This window comes from Ornithodoros turicata, chromosome 4 (assembly GCF_037126465.1).
Source record: "Ornithodoros turicata isolate Travis chromosome 4, ASM3712646v1, whole genome shotgun sequence".
Classification (NCBI taxonomy): Eukaryota; Metazoa; Arthropoda; class Arachnida; order Ixodida; family Argasidae; genus Ornithodoros; species Ornithodoros turicata.
This window is the reverse complement of record NC_088204.1, coordinates 30,668,156-30,682,148: the sequence shown is the minus strand read 5'-3', so window position 1 is coordinate 30,682,148 and position 13,993 is coordinate 30,668,156. Positions and strand designations below refer to the sequence as shown.

At 48.4% G+C, this 13,993-nt stretch overlaps 1 protein-coding gene and 1 long non-coding RNA gene across 2 annotated transcripts; both read left to right on the top strand.

Moving 5' to 3' along the window:
- Positions 1-1,893: 1,893 nt before the first annotated feature.
- On the top strand, positions 1,894-6,153 carry LOC135391403 (uncharacterized). The gene is made up of 4 exons (XM_064621662.1): positions 1,894-1,935; positions 1,993-2,092; positions 2,145-5,948; positions 6,008-6,153. Coding segments are annotated over exons 2-4 (3,858 nt in total). The 5' UTR covers positions 1,894-1,935; positions 1,993-2,091; the 3' UTR covers positions 6,061-6,153.
- Positions 6,154-6,169: 16 nt separating this feature from the next.
- Positions 6,170-7,848, top strand: LOC135391404 (uncharacterized). The gene is made up of 2 exons (XR_010421924.1): positions 6,170-7,219; positions 7,688-7,848. It is a non-coding gene; the product is annotated as an uncharacterized LOC135391404 (long non-coding RNA).
- The last annotated feature ends 6,145 nt before the right edge of the window (positions 7,849-13,993 follow it).

Below are 13,993 nucleotides of genomic sequence, written 5' to 3'. Positions count from 1 at the left end.
GTCGAAACGCTACAGCTTGAAAAGTTGTGTATCCATGTTTTCCTGTAACCTGGAAGAGAATGACGAAACAATAAAACGTCTCCTCGTGAGCGAACTCGCTTCGTAAAAAATAGACTATTTATTATTTATTCACGACATACACAAGACCCTTGCGAGACGATCTTCCAACGTGCTGACCCGACGCTCACCGCCGTCGTCGCCGGTCTGCACCGTGACGTCGAGGGATGTGTGGAGAAGCCAGTAGCGACGGACGATAGGCCGGTTGAAACCCGCGTTGATGAGACACGGGTCGACTGCCTCTCCTCGTCTATACTTTTCCAACAGCTCGAGCTTGTAATCTACGAAACGCTTCATTTTCTTTGCAATCTTCCCACTGACGGTGAACAGACGTAAGGGTATCGTCTTGAGAATCGAGCGAAAGTCTCCCTCGCAGCTATCGCCGTGAATATAATCGCGTAATCGCAGCAAGTCCCGATACATTCGCGTTTGCACAAAGGTGGCAAACCTCTGCTCGGGCGTCATCATGACTGAGACGGAATGAGAGTAGACAACCTTTTTTTTATTTCTCGTTACACATGAATTAGGCTCCAGCTTTGGTTTCGTAGCCGGGAAGGCAGCCCAAATACGGACGAAGGCTCGAGTCTAACCAATGGCTGGGGTTTCTCGACCAGAGTCCACCGCAGCGACAGGTAGTCAGTTGATCGCCGATTCGCAAAAAGAAGGTCTTTGGAGGAGGCTTGAAGGTTAGGACCAGGGGTAGATCTCCCGTCAGTAGCCATTCGTAATCTGCAACGAAAGGAGTGTGAGAAACGCATGTTTTTTTAACTCAAACACACACGTACAATCTTCTTCAGTCACAGAGTGACACTGATGGTCCATCTTCTCCATCTTCCTTCAATAGTCGAAGTCCTTCGCAACGTACGTCGAACGGTACCGTCCGACAGCCGAGAAACGGGCGAATCAATCGGTCCGTCCAATGCTTTTGCTCTGAAAAAATGAGAACGATTATAGAACGTATTAAAAAATAATGAGGAAGCGTACCTTTGGACCACAATCCACCACAATTGGTGCAGAAGAAGCGGGCGCTGCCAATCTCCCGAAATATGTGAGGCGGGAAAAAACCGACTTCACGCGCAGCAAAAGTGTTGTACACTGGAAACGAAACTCTTCAAACATTTCGACGATGATGACGTCATGGGTATTACTTACGAGGATCTACCAAGCTGATCATGATGGAATGACGATCGACCATTCGCTTCGACATTTATAGTAAAGCTTTGCCTCTCACTCTCTATGACGTCATTGAACGTGTTTGAACATGTTAAGACGTGTTTGAACATGTTCGGACACGGGCGGCGAAGTCGCCCCTGGACACACTCGTTCCTCTCTCTTCCTCTTTATGACGTCATTGAACGTGTCTGAACATGTTTGGACGTGTTTAGACACAGGCGTCGAAGTCGTCCCTGGACACACTACTTCCCCTCTCTCTCTCTATGACGTCATTGAACGTGTTTGAACATGTTTGAACGTGTTTGAACATGTTGTGACGTGTGTAGACACGAACCCCGCAATACGAAAAACGTCACGCAGTACGAATTAGATTGGTGGTTAGTGTGTCGCGCCCAGTGTAGAAGGATCCTGGGTTCGAATCCCACTCTGGGTCTTCTTGTCGTCATGTACAAGTCGTCTCAGAGTGTTAGCTTGAAATTAGTGTAATGTTTTATTCAACGCCGATGACATCATTGTCATATGCGACATCGCAAAAAGGCGCGAAAGACGGAAGGCGGGGTGGTCAAAGTACAGACGACACCGTCGCAATGCGAGGAGGAGGAGAGCGGTGTAGCGACTATAAAAGGTGCGCTGGTTCTACGACGATTGATCGACAGCCCGTGAGGGGCATTCATCCACGACGTGAGTCGTTTCGTGGACCAAAATGTAAGTTGACAGTCTCTGCTGTGAGAGTGTATTCTATGCATGACATTGTTTTTTCAGGAACCAATAGCCGCTGTCACCGCATGACACTGAACACAGGAACTCATCCCATCCTCTCTCATCATCATCAATCTCAAGCGTTCCTCAACTGAAGGGAAAAGTAAGCATTGTTTCGTGAGGGGGAATCTCGTACTGATTTTGTTTGACCGCAGTGCCGCGCTGTCTCGTATGTCAGTACGACCCCATCGACGCCATGCTCGTGGCCGTAGAAAGAGAGCACGAAGCTAGAATAGAGAATCTCGGTAATAGCCCAGTCGTCCTTTCAGATGACGACGACAACAGAGTCAGTAGTCCGCCTTTCGTAATACCTGAAACGGACGACGACGAATCCCTAGATGGACATGACAATGCAGACGAATTGCTCATGTGGGAAGGGGATCAGTCGTATGCAGATTTCATTCCTCTGTCTGGTAGGGTTCGAGATGAATCACCAGATGCAAGCCCAGAATTTCGAAACGAAGCTGAGCCTGTCCAGGGTCGTAGAATCGTTGAATTGAGAGAACACGTCGTAGAGAATCATCCCTCCGTCACGGAGAGACGATTCCTTCCTTTCTTTGTCACAGATGAGGCGTTTGACGGAACGGCTACTAGGTACACGCTTCTCTGTTCCCCGCACAACGACAACGTCGACGATTTGCGACTCTATCTACCGAGCATAGCTCCAGTAATCACGCGCGTCCTCGAAGCATATCCCATGCCTTTCAAATTTTGTCTGTGCTCGAAAGCGCTCATGGTTAAGGACGGAGCCGACGGGTTGACTTCTCATCTCCTTCACGTGAACCTTCACATGAGAGTGGTTCATAACCGTCAAGAAATCGAAGGCGCGATAAATGCTGCTATCGCAGAATCCTCGCAACGCGTAGAAAACTATGCGAGAGAAGGGTCTGGTTTCACCTCGAACGACGTCCAATGTGTCGACTTAAAACTAACGCGTTTGAAACCGAAGCGGATTGGGTGCACGATCGAGCTTCCCGAAATGTTGAAGAAAAAAACAAAGACTCTCACAAACGTCAAACTTCCACCGAATCACGAAAACGAGTGTTTCAAGTACAGCGTGCTGGCACTCTTGCATCCGTTGAGGAGCAAACCAAACCTTCATGTTAGATACCACAAATACATGAATCCTTCGAATCCGGAGACGCGCGTAACGTACTGGCCACCCTGCTTCCCAGTCACTTACGAAGACATTGCCCTGTGGGAGAGAAAAAACAAAATCTCCGTGTACATCTACGTGTTCGACGAGCAGACGAGTTCGATATCTACCGGACGGGTTCCCTGCACGCTCTATCAGGACAAAGTCCACCTGCTCGAGGTTAGGGAGCATTTCTATGGGATCCGAAAATTTAGCACTTTCATGGGGCGAGGTGACTATTTTTATTGCGAGAAATGCACGAGCGGTTATAGGACGAGAGGGGCGTTGGAGCAGCACGAACGTTTGTGTCGAGACGTAAACGAAGTAATTCTCGAAATGCCAAAAGCGGGGGAGAGCGTTTCCTTCACCAAGATACAGTACATGCATCCCTATCCCTATTTCGCGGTGTTGGACACGGAAAGCATGCTGGAAAAGGACGCGCTCGTTAAGGACGCCTCGAGTGTGCACAGGATGAGCTCGTATAGCATTGTGCTAGTGAGAAGTTGTGATGGGAAAATAATGGACGTAGATGGCTATTTGGGACCCAACGCGGCAGAAAAATGCTTGCTCTCGCTCAAGCGATTTAGCGAACAAATCGATAGGCTGAACCGTCTTCCCTCACCGTTGGTCATGAGTATGGAAGACCACTTTCGGCACGCGAGCGCTACGCACTGCGAATTTTGTGGAATCGAATTTAACCGACATACGCGGAAGGTGTCGCATCACGACCACACCCGTTTCGTAGACCCCGGTTCCTCGAATTTTGTCGCGACGCTGTGTGATACGTGTAACCTTACGTGTCGTAACACCAAAGAACTCGTCGTGTGCGTGCACAACCTGCAGTACGATTTGAGCTCCCTTCTCCGCCACATGCACGTTCTAAATCTGGGCGAACCGTGGATCTTAGCTTCGAGCTCGGAAAAGATAAGAGGGTTCAATATTGGAGATCTCCATTTCCGCGATACCACGCAGTTTTTCAACCTGTCCTTGTCGAACCTGGTGGAAACCCTTCTCGCCAGCGGTGGCGAGAGTGCGTTTCATTGTACCCGTCAAATGTTTGGTGACCGTTTCCGACGGCTTCTCAAGAAGGGAATTTACCCGTACACCTTCGTCGGCAGTTTCGAAGCGTACAATTTGCCCGCACTACCGCCAAAGGAAGCTTTCAAAAGTGACCTGAACGATGAAGAGATCACGGACGAGGACTATCAGTACGCCCTCGAGATTTTCGAATTGTTCAAATGCAAGAACCTAGGAGATTACACGCGTCTCTACGTCACGCTCGACGCCTGTCAGCTCTGCGACGTCGTACTGTATTTCAGGAAGATTGCGCTAGAGACGGATGGGATGGATATCTTACGTGCCATGTCCCTCGCCAGTTACGCGTGGAGCAGCGCTCTGAAGCTCACCAATGTCAAACTCGAGCTCATAAGCGACCAAGAGATGTACGAAACGATCGAGAAGGGAATCAGGGGAGGCATTTGTAACAGCTTCCACAGATACTGTCGGGCTAATCACGAGGGGTGCGACGATTACGATCCCCAGCAAGAAAAGACTTTTATCCAGTATCTCGACGTGAACAGTTTGTACCCGTACGCGATGACTTTCCATCTCCCAACAGGAGGTTTTGAGTGGGTCGATCCTTCGAGGTGGAGCGAGATCGATTTTCTCAACATTCCTCACGATTCGGAAGTGGGTTACGTCTACGTAGTAGACTTGTCGTATCCCGAAGAACTGCACGCGCTCACCAGGGATTTTCCCCTGGCACCCGAACACAGGTACGTGGACGAGAACGAACTGTCCCCCTACCAACACCACCTGAAAGATGCGTTGTCGCTGAACGCCCCTCCCACCAAGAAACTCTTGCTGACGTGCCACGACAAAGAACGCTATGTCGTTCATTATGCATTGCTCGCTCTGTACGTGAGGTTGGGCATGAAAATAAAACGTGTTCACAACATCCTCTCGTTCCACCAAGACAACTTTTTGCGAACCTTCGTGCAGAGAAACGTCGCGTTGAGGAATGCCGCGACCACGAAATTTGAGCGACTTCTGTACAAAACCATGTCGAACAGCACGTTCGGTAAGTCGATACAAAATGTGAGACGCATGAAAAGGTACGCTATAGCCTACGACAAAGAAAGCGCGCTCCGAAAAGCTAGCTCCGTCGACAGTCAGCATTTTCACATTCTGAGTGATAAGTGCATCTTATACGAGATGAAGCAACGCCGCATCAAATGCACGCACCCCCTTTACGTGGGCTTTGCCATTCTTGAAATATCCAAAGTCCGAATGTACAGCTTCATCTACGAGTCGCTCTTTTCTCGCTTGACATGTCCAGTGCAATTGATCTATAGCGACACGGACAGCATAATTTTTTCTCTCACGTGTGAAAGCCTGGAAGAGCAGCTGATGAAGATTGAGAGTGAGTTAGATCTATCTTCCTATCCGCCGGACCACCCACTTTTCAACGACGAGCACGCGAACCAGATGGGGTTCTTCAAAGACGAGACGGGGGGTGGAGTTATTCAGGAAGTCGTAGCCATCCGAGCGAAAATGTACAGCATTCTCTTGGCTGGGTCACACAAACAGATCGCGAGAGCGAAAGGAGTTAAGAAGGGCGTGGTGAGGAAACATTTATTGCACGAAGTGTACCGAGATTCTCTGTTCAATGAAAAGGCGGTCTCTCAGAAGCAGTGCACCATCCAGAGTATAAAGCAAACGATGTACACCATTTCGAGACTCAAGAAGAGCTTGGTCCCCTACGACGACAAGCGCTATCTCGTGGATGCCGTACACTCCTTCCCTTATGGGAGCTGCGAATACGGTAAGCTTTGTTATGTTTTGACGCGTATAGGATTACGATAGTGCTCTCTCTTTGTGCAGCAACGGAAAACCCGGAAGAGAGCCCGAGAGCGTCGTCGTCAGGCATCGAGTAACCGCGGAACAAAGAGCTGCACGCGCATGTAATCGAGAATAAAAGTTCTAGTCGAGACATGCTTCTCTCTCTCTCTCTCTCTCTCTCTCGCAGACAGGAGAAGTACGGGTCATCGTGGCAGTGTGGTAGCGGAATGGGTGTACGAAAAGAATTACCATTCCGTCATCGTGCTGGTGCAGTGACCCGCGCAATGACGACGCTGCGATGAAGATACCCCATATCCTTTCTCTTGAGGCAAGTCAGGGAGGGTGCAGGCATCTATCGACCAAGTCCTTTGTATGTATTCAATAAAGATGTTTCAGTGAAAGAGCACACAGAGTCTCGTCAAAGTTATTCGGACTGTTTAATGCGTTGCATGTCAATAACCAAGCGGTATTTCAATAAATCAGTGACAAAGTTGGCGATGTAGACTGCTTGCAAATGTCGCTGCTTCCGTAGAGCGTGCTTAATATGAGCGATGGCACGAGCGAGAAGGTCCACGATGTCTGCAGCGATGTAGTTGAATTCTGCGTTGGACAAGCTCACAAATTCGCTCATTAGTCCCAGGGGTCCGTCCGGAACCGTTATGCAGACGTTCTTGTAACGGGCGTAAATTCGACGCACCATCTCCTGCAGCGGCCCCGGCGAGATCTCTCCTATATTGCCAAAGCCTACCATGTCTATCACGTAGCGAAAAGCAGTGATGACGAGCTCGTTGCGGGGACTTTCGCCGTTGAAACATTCCTTCTCCACTTCTTCCCAAGAAGCGTGGGTGCGGGAACAATTTTGTAAAGAGTGGTAGCTGAACATCTTCACGTAGTGATGACGCGAGCGCGGTGCGCGCTGCCTTTATACAGATAAACGCGCGCGCAAAGAAACGAGAGTAAAACCGGAACTCAGAAGCCACCCGTCGCCGCTAGGAGCGCGCGCGCAGCGGAGAGCCGAAACCGAAAACACCCGCGGCCGGCGCAGGGGGCGCTAGGAGCGCGCGCGCGCGCATGCGCGAACGGGTGGAGCAGAGGGCGCGCGCGCGTCGCCTCTCTCAGTTTCTCTCGGACCGTCGCGGAAGACGGACGTGCGCTCCGCGCGCTCGCTCAGTTGCTGGCTGGATCTCGTAGGGAGCAGACGTATGTTCTCCGCGCTCGCTCAGTTTCTGCCTGGAAGTTGCCGCGGGGGAAAAGGTGAGTGAGTGATTTGACGCGCTCCTTTTCTCGTATGTTTGCCGTGTTTAGCGGTGACCGCGCTCGTGTTAAGCCTTTTCTCGCATGTTTAGACTTGTTTTGCGGTGTCCAAGCCTGTTGACGCATGTTTAGCGATGTGTGGTTCCCGCCTTGTGTTAGCTGCATAGTGTTGTGGTTAGGGCTAAGCGCGCTCCTTTTCTCGTATGTTTGCCGTGTTTAGCGGTGACCGCGCTCGTGTTAAGCCTTTTCTCGCATGTTTAGCGATGTGTGGTTCCCGCCTTGTGTTAGCTGCGTAGTGTTGTGGTTAGGCCTAAGCGATCGTCCCCCGTAAGCCTTTTTCCCCCGATGTGTACTGTTTTCTGTTTAGCAGTAGCGGTTAGACCTTTTCTCTCGCATGCCTAGACTTGTTTAGCAGTGCTGTCATTTTTACCTGCCACTAGTATCTTGTTCTCTGTCTCTCTCCTCTAGAGCTATGATGGTGGCGCCATCTGGTGTGATGCCTTGCAACTAAGTGGCCACCTGTCGTCGATCTCTGCAACTACCCGACGTCAACAAGCACTGGTCACCCCGGAGCCGTTTCTTCGCCGCGGCATCGTTGATTTTCGAATAAATTGTTTCTCTCCACTCTATTTCTATCTTTTCATTTTATTTTCTACCTATTTTTTTATTTTTTATCAGCTCAAGTATCCGGAAACTCACATCTTCGTCTGGACGTGTCTTAGATGATCCCCAATTAGTGTAATGACTCCCTGGTGGGTCCTGATTAATGTGGGGGGTCCCAATTAGCTCTAATTGCTAATTAATGGCGTCCAGGCAAAGATGTCAGTTTCCGGATACTTGAGCTGATACATTACTACTACAAGCTGCATAGGCAAAACTTTTGAGCGAATGGTGCATAACCGATTGGTTCATTTTCTTGAAATGAATAAGTGTCTATCAGAATTTCAGTGTGGTTTTCGAACGGGGTGCTCCACAATGGATCACCTCGTTCGTCTAGAAACAACCAAACGTGAAGCTTTTGTCAGAAGGCAACACTGCTTGTCAGTTTTCTTCGACTTGGAAAAAGCATATGACACTGCGTGGCGATACGGTATCCTACAGGATCTCCATTCGTTCAGTATACGGGGTCGTCTTTTGAAATGTATTGCTGACTTCCTTCAACACAGAACATTTAGAGTTCAGCTGGGAACAACCTTATCACATTTGTTTGAGCAGGAGAATGGTGTCCCGCAGGGATCTGTTCTCAGCGTCACGTTATTCCTTATCAAAATCAACTCTATAGCCAGTGTCATCCCACCCTCTATACCTTTTTCCTTGTATGTGGATGACATCCAGATATCTTGTTGTTCTGCGAACTTACCCAAATGTGAACGACAGATGCAACTCTGTATAAATAAAATGGCAAAATGGTCCTCACATAACGGGTTTAAATTCTCTGCTGAAAAAAACAATCTGTGTTCACTTCTCGAGAATCAGAGGAATGTTTCTGTCTCCTGGAACTGGAAGCTGGAACTTAATAAACAAGATATCCTTGTAAAATCCGAATGCAAGTTTCTTGGCATCACGTTCGATTCAAAGCTTACTTTCAAGCCCCATATTCAAAACCTGAAGGCAAAATGTATTAAGTCATTGAATCTACTGAAAATCCTGTCTCACAGATCTTGGGGTGCACACCAGGAGACACTTCGCCGTGTATACACTGCCTGCATTCGCTCCAAGATAGATTATGGCTCTATCGTCTTCGGCTCAGGCCGCCAATCCGTATTGAAGTTGCTGGACACTGTACATGACCAAGGGCTCAGGCTTATCCTTGGTGCGTTCCGCACCTCTCCAGTTGGAAGTCTGTATGTAGAATCACATGAATATTCGTTGAATAGAAGACGATTTTATCTTGGGGTGTCATATGCACTAAGAATAAGGAGTTATCCACAGCACCCTGCACTCACTTGTGTTAAAAGTACACGCTTCAAACAGCTGTTTATTAACAGACCTTCAGTAGTTCCCCCTTTTTCAATGAGAATTGAACGAGATATTGAGGATCACAATTTTTCTTCCTATGATTGCCAAGTTGTAGAATATGGTAAAATAGTCCCACCTTGGCAACCACCGCCAAGGTATGATACTACATTGACTAAGTACAGCAAACACAACACCTCTACACAAGTACTACAGCAAGAATTTGAACACGTGAGGGAAAGTTTTGGGACTCACACAGAAATTTACACGGACGAATCGAAGTCTAGCGCAGGAGTGACCTGTGCCATGACTTGTGGCACATGCGTGAGGTCACATCGTCTAAACAGTATAGCATCTATCTTAACTGCAGAAATCTATGCCATCATCCTTGCACTTAACCACATTCTTCAAGGTTGCATCCGGTCAGCAGTAATATATACAGATTCTGTAAGTTCTGTTAAGGCTATTTGTAGCACACGCAAACCAAAGAATTTTTTTTTGATACAGCGTGCACAGTCCTTAATTAGTATGGCACAGAAGAGGGGATATTCGGTTATTTTATGCTGGGTGCCTAGCCACACAGGCATACAAGGAAATGAGTTTGTCGACCGGGCTGCTGCTGCTGCAGCTTCAAAAGACGTCAGTCCTTTCGAGATACCCATGCAAGATATTAGGACAGCACTTAGGAAATCACTGTACACAAAATGGCAGAGCTTCTGGAACACTCAGACACAAAACAAGCTACACTTGATTAAACAACACATCCAAAGTTATGGAGACCGCCAGGAAAATCGTCTCTTGAGTGTTCTGCGAACGAGGTTGCGGATAGGCCACACCTTCCTCACGCACAAATTTTTACTCTGTGGAGAAGAGCCGCCACTGTGTGAAAACTGTGGTGAACTCCTCTCTGTCATCCACATTCTTATCACCTGCCCACACCACGAAATCCATCGTCAACATCATTTCACAGAGTTTTATACGTATTTTTTGCCTCTTCATCCAGCGCTCTTGCTTGGCGATGAGGCTATTATCTCTTTCAGTAGAATTTTTAATTTTTTAAGAGACACTAGAATCAAGTCTTGTGTAGAGTTAGTCTTGTATTTTAGATGTTACTTCTCCCCTTTTTAAGCATTGCACCTACCTTTTACTAGTCTAATTTTAATCACAGTGTTGGCGCATTATGACCTGTGTTGTCAATGCGCCATTAAAACTCCAATCATTATTAAAAACTCACAAAAATCTTCTTGTGAGGCGTGCACAATACTTAGCGAGTGTCGTACAGGGTAGAGGTTACACCTTAACATTTTGCTGGGTACCTAGCCATGTCGGCATAAGTGGAAATGAGAAAGCTGACCGCGTGGCAGCCTTTGCCCAGGGAAGCGATGTCACACCTTTTGAAGTTCCCTTATGTGATCTAGTCCGTCAGTTAAAGAGAGACATTAATAAAAAATGGCAGGACTTCTGGGAAACACAAACAGTCAACAAGTTGCACACCGTAAAACCGCATATTGGAAAGTGCGTGCAACACTTTCATAGACGACTGCACGAAGTTTTGTTTAGTCTTCTCAGATTGGGTTATACTTTCTTGACCCATGGGCATTTGTTACGAGGAGAGAGCCCACCAGCGTGCACAGAGTGTGGAGCTGACCTGTCCATTTTGCATCTACTTATTAGCTGTCCTTTTCTCGAGGTACATCGTCAACGCCATTTTTCTTTCCTCTCTAAACACTGTGTACCTCTCCATCCAGCATTGCTGCTGGGTGATGAGGCTCACGTTCCGTTTGAGAATGTTTTTTAGAGATGTCGGGATCATTATTGAGTTGTAGTGTCACAATTCTCCTTTTATGCAGAGATTTACACACCCTCTGAAACCTTGAATATTTTTTATCATTTTAAAATGTATATTTTCAAATTAAATTTATTTTACACATCAGAGTTTTGGCGCATTATGATCTTTGTTGTCGTTGCGCCACTAAACTCCCAATCATCATCATCATCATCATTGTCATGTTAAGTCGGAGTTCTCTACTTTTCTGTCTAGTTATGTCCTGAGGTATGAATAATCGTCATGCTGAAAATTGCGTTAACATTTAAAAAATGGCGTGGGAGGGTCAATACGAGTTCAATAAACACAGGCTGCTTCATACAGAAATAACACTACCAACACTGCACTACCACCACTTCAAGCTTGTACTCTGTCCGGTGTCGAGCTGTCGTCCCCCCAGGTTCTGTGACAGTCAGTGGCGTAGCCATACCTCCAAGGTAGGGGGGGCTCGATACGAACACTCCCCCCCCCCGCTGATCCTGTGTGCGACAACATACACATACTTATGCACACTGCAAACTGAGGATGAAAAAAAGGAACGAAAATAGTTTATTTGGATGTTCACAATACGGCTACATGTATAGGCTGTCATGACCAATGAGGTGGTGTCACGAGATTGGAAGTATTTTGAAAAGCTCATACTTTGAAAACCATTCAAGAGTGCTTCTTAGATAGACGCCATGAACTGCAAGAACTTTCGCGATCGTCACACTGGTCCCCCCCCCCCATATATTATGTTCTCCTCGGATTTGCACGATTTGTGTGGGTCGGTCCGGGCAGGTAGGGGGGGCTCGAGCCCCCGCTAGCCCCCCCGTGGCTACGCCACTGGTGACAGTCCAGCGACACTAGCTCGGTTCGGCCTTGTCCTCTCTGTTGGAAATAAAAAGAAGTTTGAAAAGTACACGATTATTTCAGACGTAAAACGTAAACGGTCTCCTCCGCCCTTCGCAGTTTCTCTCTCGCCCGAGCAAAGTTATCTGAAAGAAATCATCTTTGTTGTATGGACGCTTGACCGTATCACGCCTGTGTACGTACCACACACTGATATGACAGACACATCATACGTGGAGAATGAATCATCGTGTGCATCGCAGTTTTTCACTGCCTTCATCAATCGCTGCGTACTGAACTGCTCTGGCCATGCACATGTCGTGTGAGAGCCTTTCTCGGGATGTTCCACCCAAGAGACAGGAACGATCTCCACGGTGTGATCGAGAAATTCGACGATGCAGTACATACTGTAGGGGATAAGACGCAATATGTCACAAAAGTGATACTTTCGATCCCCATTGATAATAATCATAGCAAACATATATGTCAAAATGGAACTACCAAATGACAGGCCCTTGCATGCAGATACGAAACCTTAGTAACGTGACAGAGACGGCAAAAGGACAGGTATGGAGGCAGGCAGAGCTATCTGTCTCTGTACCCCTCTCTTGATTCATCAACATGCGCTACCTTTGCTGGAATGGTCTTGAAGACAAAAGCGCGATCTACCACGTGGCACAATTTTATTTCTCGCAACAAATTATGTTACTCACAACTGAATGAAGGAAACAAGTGATTACTAACAGGACGTCTACATATTTACACATGGTACTTCACTACATCGGAAAATGCCATTATAACCTACTCCGATATCTGGTTAGCGAGAGTTCAGTAGGCCAGTCGACAAATGAGTTGCAGCCTTTCATGGAATGACGAGCAATACGCACCACCGGTTCCTTGGTCTCATCCTCGACTGCAGCTTATCGTGGAGAGCAGAAGTTCGCTGCTTGAAAGACAGAGCAGAGTCCCGACTGAATGTTCTGCGCTACCTCTGTGGTACCCGGTGGGGGCTCACTTCTAGGGCTCTTTTCGGTCTTCACCGGTCCCTTGTACGTCAGGTATTGACTTACCACCTTCCAGTACTGCATCATCTCTGCCCCACATCTGAGCAACTGCTGGAGACCATTCTTGCGAAGAGCATCAAGACGTGCCTCGGCGTCCACAAGTCCACATCAACTGCTCTAGTCTTCGCGGAAGCCAAGGAGCCACCTGTACACATCATGAGGCTCGATCAGTCTCTTAGCCACTATCTGAGGCTGGCAACTCGCCACCATCGACACCCCTTAGTGCGCGCTTTGATTCGTCGTCCAGCGCCTGGGTACAGCCAAGCCGTTCTTGCCCACCGAAGCATCATCCCCAAGCACAAATCTCTGCCGAAGCACCCTGACCCACTATGGGCCCTGCCCACACCCCCTGTCCGTGTCGAGGTACCTGGAGTGTCCTCGAAGAAAGCTGCGTCGACGGTTGTTCTACGGCAGCTCACCTTGGCCGTACTTGACAGCGATAGAGGGAAAATTCAGGTTTTCACCGACGCATCAACGACGCGTTCCGGCTCTGCTTGCGCCTATGTGATCCCGCAGTTGTCAGCTGAAGGATGTGCAAGACTCTCACACCGCACGGCGGCGGCGGCGGCGGAACTGCACGTGATTTGTATGGCGCTTGTCTTCATTGCATCCTCTCCATCCCCAGCTCAGTGGTCCATCTACACCGACTCCAAAGCCGCCTTACAAGTCCTTCACCACTCTACAGGATCGGGATGTCTGTCTCCAATGGTGCATGACGTCCTTGAAGTGTACACTTCTGCCGTATCACGGGGACATGACATCCAGTTGCAGTGGGTCCCTGGCCATTGCGGTGTCCCCGGAAATGAGGCTGCGGATGCAGCTGCCAGGCGTGCCCATCTAGCGCGTGGCGTTCGCACGCACCCCGTCTACTTCACAAGAGGGGATGCAAAGAGCACGATAAACGCAGTAGTGAAACGTCCGAGCGGGGAACACTGGCGTCGATGCGTCCCAGTTAACTCACTGCTGCACAAAGTGGATCCAGACCTGCAGTTTTTAACGCCCCCAGCGCTCCCCCTGGCCGTTACCTCCATCATTCACCGGCTACGTCTCAATGTGCCATATACCGGCCGCCTCCTCTTTAAACTTGGGAAGGTTTCC